The 9,370-nt window shown below is 48.1% G+C and overlaps 1 protein-coding gene across 2 annotated transcripts; it reads left to right on the top strand.

Annotated features, from left to right (window-relative positions):
• The first annotated feature begins 1,447 nt into the window (after nt 1–1,447).
• On the top strand, nt 1,448–7,904 carry SVIP (small VCP interacting protein). 2 transcript variants are annotated; one of them, XM_075425314.1, is made up of 4 exons: nt 1,448–1,595; nt 2,380–2,430; nt 4,892–5,005; nt 5,487–6,972. In XM_075425314.1, the coding sequence occupies exons 1-4, from the start codon at nt 1,533–1,535 to the stop codon at nt 5,499–5,501; spliced, it is 243 nt and encodes an 80-aa protein (XP_075281429.1). In that variant the 5' UTR covers nt 1,448–1,532; the 3' UTR covers nt 5,502–6,972. The 2 variants fall into 2 exon arrangements, with proteins under 2 accessions (XP_075281429.1, XP_075281428.1); XM_075425313.1 differs by lacking the exons at nt 1,448–1,595; nt 4,892–5,005 and adding an exon at nt 1,681–1,908 and having other exon boundaries at nt 5,487–7,904.
• The last annotated feature ends 1,466 nt before the right edge of the window (nt 7,905–9,370 follow it).

Genomic DNA, 9,370 nt, shown 5'->3' with positions numbered 1-9,370 from the left:
TTGGTATGTGCTCAGGGGGCCAAACCTTTAAGCAACCTCTGGCTGTGGGGCCTCCATCACTTCCCAGAGATCACTTGATTTACAAGGGTGGGCCATGCCCCTTTTCTGCTGTCTGATAACCACAAGTCAGTTGCTCCCTTTGTTAACTCCTCGGCTCTTGGCGCCTGAGTCTGATCACGTCCTTGACAAGTCCAGCAAGGCCAAGACCACGAGGGAACACACACAAGAACTTAAATCCGTCCTTTAAAATAACGTAGGACATTGTGGGCTCGCGGAATAAATCGCAGAGCAAGGACATTGGTGCAAAAAGATACACCTCGTCCAAAATCACAGAGGCGGGAAAGCAGCCAGGAGGATGCTGCGCTGTTGATGAATACATACTGTCCTCTTCACACCGTCCTCGGGGATGGATGTACCCAACAACACCCAAATTCAGGAAACGGTGCTGAACAGGGTAAACGCTGGAGGCTGCTGCAAACAGCTAGAAGAGAAGGTGGCAAAATTTGAAGGAGGAGGAACAGCGGAAGAGCCAGAAAAGGGGAAAAGGCTTTTGGAAACCTCACCATCAGCGGCCAGAGGACAGCAGTGAAGCTCCCCAGTTCAGGAAAGATGAGGAGCTACTGGAGACAGTCCAGCAGAGGGCTACGAGGATGGTGAGGGGACTGGAGCATCTCTCCTATGAGGAGAGGCTGAGGGAGCTGGGCTTGTTCAGCCTGAAGAAGAGAAGGCTGCGAGGGGACCTTATAAATGCTTATAAATATCTGAAGGGTGGGTGTCAGGAGGATGGGGCCAGATTCTTTCCAGTGGTGCCCAGCGACAGTTCAAGGGGCAAAGGGCACAAACTGAAGCAGAGGAAGTTCCGTCTGAACATGAGGAAGAACTTCTTCCCTCTGAGGGTGACGGAGCCCTGGAACAGGCTGCCCAGGGAGGTTGTGGGGTCTCCTTCTCTGGAGATATTCAAGACCCGCCTGGACAAGGTCCTGTGCAGCCTGCTGTAGGTGACCCTGCTTCGGCAGGGGGGTTGGACTAGATGACCCACAGAGGTCCCTTCCAACCCCTACCATTCTGTGATTCTGTGAAGGCCACCGAGACCCGGGGCTCTGTGAGGCAGCTCCTGGCAGCGACCCACAGCAAGCCACGCCGAAGAGGGCGAAGGAGCGAGCATGAATAGAACGCCCTAATCCACCTAAAACCAGGAGCTTCCTAAATGGCATGAGCATTTAAAAACATTAAAATGGTGGGGGGGGGGGGAATGAATGATTAGCAGCTCTGAACCCTCCACCGGGTTTACCGGAGCGAGCTGGAAGTCAGCCCGGCTGTGGGCCCGTTTCCCCTGGCAGAATGAGTTTAATTTAGTTTAATTCTCGGGGGGGACAGGAAGCACAGCCCACCCCCTCCGCGGCCCGCCCTACCCGGGGCCGGCCCCATGACGGGACGGGGCGGGCCCTGCCGCAGCGCGGCGCCGGGCGGGGCCGCTGCCGCCTCCTCCTCCTCCTCCGCGGCCGGCGGCCCTGGCGGCGGCGGGGCCCGCCATGGGGCTGTGCCTGCCCTGCATGGGGGGGGCCGTCAAGGACGTGGTGGAGACGCCCGACCCGGTGAGTGCGGGGCCGGTTTCCCCCCCTTCTTCCCCCCCTCCTCCCGGTTGTTGTCAGCGGGGCAGCGACGCCCAGCCGCCGGGGCGGGCCCGCCTGCCTTAAAATGGAGGCCGGGCCGGAGAGCCGGGCGGCCGCGGGGCCTCCAACCGAGGGCTGCCGCGCCGTCCCTCGGCCTCGGGAGGGGGCAGCTGCCGCGGCCTCCCTCCTGCCCCGCGTCTCCCTTGTGTGGGGACCGGTAGCTTCACGTGAGGCGGGTTCGTGCCGTCATCGAGGTCGAGATGACCCCGATTTTAACCAGAAACGGGGAAAAACGGTGCTTTTTCTTCTGGCGGGCAGCGGTGCTCGCTTCTGGCTGAGCTTCGTGGGGTAAAACCTCTCCTGCGCCGGTGGGACCCCTCGCCTGAGGGGGTTGTGGGTAGAAGGGAAGGTGGTGGGGCCTGGAAGGGCGAGCTTTCCCCTTTTCCAGCCCAAAAGGACAGTCCGTGCGCTGCCTGCCTTCCCATCCCGCCGGGATGCTGCGGGGCGAAGGCGTGAGGCGGGCGGCTGCGGCGGGTTTCTGGTGGGGTTCGGCCGCGGGTCTGCCAGCGGCTGCTCTTCGGGCACTGAAAATACTTTGTTCTTGCAGGCTGGCAGTGGGGGCAAAAGCTGATGCGAACTGAGTTAAGGTTGGCGTTTCGTGGTGGTTTTCATTGCGTATTTAAGTAATATTTAGAAATTAAGACTTTCAAAAGAACGCACAGACCCTATTGGAACAGAGTGTCACTGTCTTTCACGTTCTCTTTAGGAAATAAAAAGAAGACAGCTAGCAGAAGCTGCTGAAAAGAGGCAGATGGAGGTAACGTCTGATAAAATGTCGCTTACTCAAAATATATTTAGGTAACTTGGTTTATGGGGAAAACAGCTAGGGCTTCTGTGGGAGCACTGGGTGTTGTGCCTGGATTGTGAGAGTTGTCATTAAATAGTTTCATCGTTAAATATTTTCATAGCATTATTAATGTTTTACCTCTATACCATTTTTTATGTGTATTTACAGTAGAGTTTCAGAGCTAGGTGGGTGCTCAAAGACCACTAACTGAGCTTGTTTGGATGGGAGAGGTTTTGCAGTAGTTAGAAAAACAACCTAAGAATTGGAAGAGCAAGTTCAGCATTATTTTTGTCCTCATCATAAGACTTGAAAACAAGAGACTGAGAAATACTTCAAACTAGAGTTGTCAAACAATTGCTGTGGTGGCAGTTTCAGGCAGGTTATGGGCACTGGCAGGTTCAGTTTATCAGCGTTGCACGTTCCTCAGCTCAGATTCCACCAAAGAAGTAGTATTAACTTCTGTCTTTTTAAGCTTGCTGAGTTTTAACTACTTCAATATCCGTAAAGTTAGAAGAAGTAGGATGCGAGTGTCCTAGCAGACTGTAAAACCAGCTAGCCTATTTCTTCCTTTCCATACCTCTCAAAAAGGCCTGTAAAATACGCCATACAAAATCTACAATAAGTAAAAAGTGTGTGTTAGAGACCACAGCTGAACTGCAAAGAGAAAGAAATGTGTTAGTGACATTATGCATTGAATTAAAAACCGACCGTTATTGATGAGGACCATGTCCACCTGGCTTTAAGGGAGTTTGGTGAATAATTGGAGCAACAGCTGGGTGATGCTTCAGAGTCCTTCTTTAAAAATGCTTGATTTTGTCCAGACTGTGTACTGAAAGCAATCCACGTGTAGTCTTTATTTGTAAAGGGTTTTTTAAGTGTAGCTGTAGGAAGTACACTTTTGAGAAGGGTGTGAAAAGGGAACATCCTCATCTAGCTTTTAAATTGCTAAAAAGCTTTCCTGGGAGGAAGGAGAAATGAAGCAACTATGGATGGTTGTGAAGTTCTGTGGTAGCCGTTACACTGCTGAAGAAAAAAACGGGAGTATCGTGCTCTGTTTACTTTCTGTTTTCTTAAACGACAAAGAGATAAAACATCTACCAGGGTTTTTCAGAACTATCCTTGAGAGCCTTTTAGCTTCTGCATGTTGGGTAGTGGAGATGTCTTGCAAGCAGCCCGCTTCAGTTTCGCCCCCCAAGAGGGACAAGGGAGTAGATCAGATGCCCTCCTCTGCTTAGTGTTTTCCTGTACGTGCTTCTTAACTGCTAATTACTCAGCCTGAAGTCATGCGAGGTGGTCCTCCTTTTGGGGTACTGTAGAGACAGCCCGGGGACCTAACTCACCTGGAAGGCCAGTTGCCTAAAAGCTCAGCATCCCAGGGTCTAAGTTAGTATTTGTTGGCAAGATTTGCCTTAGTAGCCCGCTGAGAATTGTGCTTGTCTTCAGGGCCTTGAATTTCAGGTGAGAGCGGTGCTGTTTCCCCTTGGTAGATTTCAACATCTTTGTAAAGCTTTTAAAATGCTGTAGTATCAGAACCTTAAACTTGTCTAAGAATCAGTTTCTAGAACATTTTCTTACTAGGTTTACAGTGTTAACTGTTTGTCTGTAGTTCTGATCCTTCTGCCAGCTCGTCTAGGTCCTCATCAGACCATCACCGTGAAGATGTGAAGCAGGCACAGCTGGCAGCAGGTTGCTCATCTGCGTGCTGCTGCTGCTGTCCGCACACCCTATGAAGTTTAGAGGGTGGGCTGTCACACAGGGTACTGCTCACAGATCACCGTTCAGAAGCTGGATTGCTTACAGCCTGGGCTAGCACTGCTAACACGACCTTTTTTTCTCCCCTGCATGTGAAGTTCCCATCGATTTCTGTAGTCACTGTACAGAGCTTGTGACTGTGTCCGCTGAGTGAGCATTAGATCAGGGGCTGTCATTATGAGCTCCATCATCTGTAGCCTATCTCTAGGTAGCCTTCTGATAAACAGAGATGGGAGAAGTGAACAGATGATGAAACAGATAAAGTTCTGGGAAGTTCTGTCTGCCCGAATCATCTCTTCCCAGTTAATTCTGTTTGTGAGGGCAAGAATAGGCCCTGATGCTGGAAGAACCATAGACTGACAATTTATGGGACTCTTGGGAAGGGAGGTTCTGGTTCTGCATCTTAGGAGACGAAGCAGGTACACATAATTACATTAAAGTATGTTCACCTGGATGTAATAACAATATGAATCAAAACCACCTTCACATACCTGTGGGACCAGGAGCTTGCAGTGTGAACTATCCTGAAAGGTCTGGGTTTGTGTTGTAGTAGCATTACTTAACGTTTCAGTCTTCTCACACAAACCAGAGTTCACCAAATGGAGTTGTCAAGACTTGCAGGTTGGTTTCTGTCCAGAAAAAAGGCTAACTGGTCTTACCCAAATGTGTTTTCTCCCAGGCTTCCTCTCGAGGTATTAAGAACGCTTCCTCTGTAGAGCAAAAGAAAAAGAAACAGGAAGAAATAGAAAAAAGAATTGCAGCTTCAGGTTCGGGAGGAGGAGGAGGGCTGAGAGTAAGTTTAAAAAAAGAAACAATGTGATGCAACTGCTGTTAAGTAGGGTAAAGGCTTTGAGTACCCTGTACCTCTCCCGCTTTACAAAAGAAACACCCAGTGTTGGCGTAGGTACTGATGAACTGTGCTGCTACTACTTTTCTAATGTAAACTTTGTTTCAGAAGGCCAGGCAGAGATTTAATTAAGAATTAAAATCTCTCCAAGGCAATAGATGCATCTGGTTATCGAAACACAGGCTTCATAAGCTTCGGCTCTTTCCCTCTTTGCTATTCAGGGCTCTGGGGACAGGAGTTTGTATGGGCTGGCACTGGTGGGCTGCATGTGCTCGCTTGCTGGTATAAAAGGTGTTAGAATGGGGAATTCGTTGTCTTCAAGACAACCTTGTGGTGTTTGGGGTTTATTTGTTTGGTTGGGTTTTTTTCCTTTCTTTCCCCTGTCTTCATACAAACCTGCAGCATGTTGTGTTGGTTTTGCCTTCAGTGGCAGGTTGGATAAACAAGGGTGACTTCGGAAGAGAAGACGGATGTTTACTGCCAATAACGTGCCAGTTTCTGCGCCGGAGTGGCACTCAGTCATCATGTGGCTTTTGCTGTTTGCATCTGAAGACTCAGCAGCACTCTGCCATCATGGGAGGACAGACGTGGAAACATACACTAAAAAACTTAAGAGCTAACTCTGAACACTTAAGTTTTGGCCAGTTTGTTTGTTTTATGTGCATGTTTTGTTGCTTCCCTGTCAAGGGAGTGAGATGAGTTGTCTCACGTGGAAGTGGCCTCCTTGCCTGTCGCCCGTCAGTGTGCGTACGCTGTCTGGTCAGTGGGTGTATGTACGTCTGCGTATGACCGGCTTCCGCGCAGCTCAGGTGCCCCTGTGTTGTTTCTGACGCTTATTTCAAGCTCTACAATTAAACTTTTCTCCAAGTCCTCATGTAGGGAGTTGTTCATACATATATATATATTATATATATTTGAATACGTGGGTGACAGCATTTCTCTTCAGCTTCCTAATGACTTTTGAACCGCTTAGGGATTTAGTGCCTTTTTCAAAAAAGAACAGATTCAGGGTGGGTCCTTACCAATGGAAGCATTTTGTGACACTAGTTAAAAAAATAGAAGCCTCGATAAACCCTGTATACTTATGGCAAGAAAGCTGTTTTATTACAAATCTAATAATTGTTCACCTCATTTTCCGCTGTGGATTTCTTTTGAGTCTGTAAGTATTTGTAATGAATACTGGAAGTTAAATGTTAAATTAAAAATACTGTTACTAACTGTTCTCCTGGATTACCACAAGAGGGCAATGCTGCACTGCTCAGGGTTGAACAAGTAAAAGACTGCCTGCGTCATCTCTTGGCTGCTTCATTTCCTGAAGTTTCTGTACTATCTAGGTGGGTTTGTTACAGCACAATAACACTTCTGAAATGCCCAAAGTCCTGTCCCTGTTATTCTGTACTCAGAAATGTCTGTAATCCCTTTCCCAAATGTGAAGCTGCCTTTTGACTTTCAAACCAGTGGCCTCGAGCTGCTGCTTTGATAGAGGAGGGAAGGTTGTTGCCACACGCTCAACACGAAGAATCTAGCTCTTGTTTTCCCCCCGAGAGCGTTATGCTTGGCCTCTGAATCTTACTGGCCCCATTTCTGACCTAGTTTAAGCTACAGAGGCTTTTGTTTTTTCCGTTGAACTAAATATTTCTTCTTTTACCTCCCCCAATAATGTCTCATGCCATCTTAGGAGTGCAGTCCTGACACAATGAGTTTCTCAGCGTAGACTTCAGAATTGAGAAGGGAGACTTTTCGATATTAATATAGTGGTGTTTGGGCTAAAAAGCTGTGTCCTTGGCAGATGAATACCTTCAGTTTCCTTTGATTGCTGACAATTACTCTTTTCACTGTATTAACTGGTCATCATGAATTTTTTTTAAGTCTAACAAATGCATTGAATTATAATAAAATACACTAAATATTAATTTGAAATGTGAATTTCAGTCAAACATCTGTCACAGTGAGTGTCCTGGAAAGAAGTGTAAGCAGCACTTAAGGCTTAGTTGGTGGCTTGGGATATTTCAAGCTTAATACAGTCTTCTCTTTGTTCTCCACCACACCGCTCCCCCAGCACCAGAAGGGTCGGAAAGGGGAATAGCCATCTGTCTCTTCTCATCCAAGCCCCTACTCTGCGGAAGAGCCAGGACACTGGCGGAACAGGAGTCTGTGCTGGGATTAATACCATGAAGTCTTTCATTTAAACCTACTGAAATAGGCCAGTGAAACAAATCCCAGTTCCTGGGTCCCCCGTTGATGTTCCCATGCTGTCAGAATCGGAGGAGTTCCCAGCGTGGAGCAGTCCTGCTGCCCACCCTTGCTGGGCAGCCCAAGGCAAGCCCGTCCTGTTCTGCTCCAGGTGCTGTCACCAGTAAAGGTGCTCTGTGTTTGGGTAGAAGATTAACACCCTGTCTGAACACCCACACCGCTCGCCATCCAGCTCTGGGTCCTGCCAAGGCAGCTGGTGTGCTCGGGGCTGGCTGGCTGCCTGCCTGGCAGCTTTCCTGGAAGGGGGGAGTAAAGGTCTGAACCACCTCGCATCTAGTGGACCTCGTATTTACGAGGCGATTCTTGCAGTTCAGAATTACCATAAAGACAACGCTGCTCTGCTCTCTCCATCCTTTAAGTAAAACACAGATATGTCTGCGCTTCTTAGGAGTCCTTGTTTCGAATGTCAAATTTATTCCTCCAGCTAAGAAACACGTCAGAGGATTTGGGAGCGCGTAGTTCTAGATTACAAATCACAGAAAGCTATTTTTAAAGAGGTTTCATACCATACCCACCTAACTGTTCAGGTGGCCAGTCTGAACTGAATCTGGGAAACCATTTGGGTTAATAAAAACACCTCTTGTTGGTTTAAGTTTTTTGGTAACGTTCATTTCAGTTGAGAACAAAGGCAGAAAAGGCTGCAGTTCCTTAGTATACAACCGAGAGCTACCTGAACCGTACCGTGAAATGGTAAGGCCGAGAGCTACATAGATTAGAGCTGCCCCATCCTTGTGGGAACAGACACCTCCCCTCTTTCTTAGCACTTACTGCTGCACGAAGTAAACATGAAACACAGTAGGAACTTTCTCCTTATTTCCCCCGATCCCCCGAGATGTTTACTTCACCTTAGAGGCTGTCAGAATACATCCATTCATGCAGATTATGTAGGCAGCTGACATTTCGTTTGCTTTACAGCAGTGTGACTACACCGTTTTTCTCCACCTTCCAAATGAATTTTCTTGCAGATCACTTGAAAACGCTCCTGGCAGTCAAAGCCCGATGCTCGTAAGCCGAAATGAAAGGGCTGACTCCGGGTGACTGCGATAGCATCATCTCTGTTGCAGTAACAGAAAATGAAACCATCTGCTACTGCATGTTAAAATACACAGACTGTGCCGGAGAGAGCACGTTTGGGGCAGAACTTCCCAAGGTTTGGGAGGACACAGAAGCTGCGTCTCCATGAGGGCCCTTAGGAAAACAGATGACTTCAGCATGTGGATTTGGCATGGCGACGGTCTAAATCGTTGGGCCACAGCTCATCAGGCACAAGCGGTGCCAGCAGTTGGACCGGGATGGAAGAACCTCTCCAGCTCCATAAATGTTTGCGTGATCCCGCGTGTCTGTTTCACCTTACTTCACATTCCTGACATAGCACAGGCTGAGAGAGCAGGAGACACAAAGCCAAGGAAAAGCACTCTGCCTCCTTAGCTGCCAGGTACCGCGCGTCAGCAGCGTGAAACCGAAGCCCAGAGAGAACCAAATCCTCGCAAACGTCTCTTGCAGATGCTTCTGTAACACCACAGGGTGGCAAACAGCTCATCTCCCCGATCTAAAATGAATGCATATAATGAATTCAGTGTTGGGTCTTAAGCTGTAGGAAACTTGCTATACCTTCCCACACATATATTGACACCTCCTTACTTCACTCATCCCCACCAACAGCCCTTGAACCAGCTTCCATGGATTTTAACTATCGTCTCTAAATTGCTGTTGGAAAAAAGGTGGTAAAGCAAAGGAAGGAGCAATTACCAGTATAGTAAAGGTGAGAAAAAAAACCCCAAAACTAGATCAGTTACAGAAATAATCCTTGGGAGGGAAACTCCAGGTAATACATCAAGAGCCAGGTGACAGAAGGTACCTCCTGTAATGAGCAATAACCGATGTTACAGTTACATTTCCAAACTAATTCTGAATTGCTTCCAGCATGGTGATGCTTATTTGAAATTATACAATAATAATAGTTTTTAAAAGCAATCTGACATCATTTAGCCACTTTGAGCTTCAGCAGTTACTCACTCACAGTCAGCAGGAGCTCCCGTGGGGTTTGTTCTCCAACCC

The sequence above is a fragment of the Opisthocomus hoazin genome, chromosome 7 (genome assembly GCF_030867145.1).
Source record: "Opisthocomus hoazin isolate bOpiHoa1 chromosome 7, bOpiHoa1.hap1, whole genome shotgun sequence".
Lineage (NCBI taxonomy): Eukaryota > Metazoa > Chordata > Aves > Opisthocomiformes > Opisthocomidae > Opisthocomus > Opisthocomus hoazin.
This window is presented reverse-complemented; position numbering and strand designations above follow the sequence as displayed.

What these genes read in the sequence shown, in the direction of transcription:
- SVIP (XM_075425313.1), top strand. Translation starts at nt 1,699, where the DNA reads ATGGAGGCCGGGCCGGAGAGCCGGGCGGCCGCGGGGCCTCCAACCGAG. An exon ending in ACCAGAAACGGGGAAAAACG is followed by an intron (nt 1,909 to 2,379) that starts GTGCTTTTTCTT and finishes CGTTCTCTTTAG; the next exon opens with GAAATAAAAAGAAGACAGCT.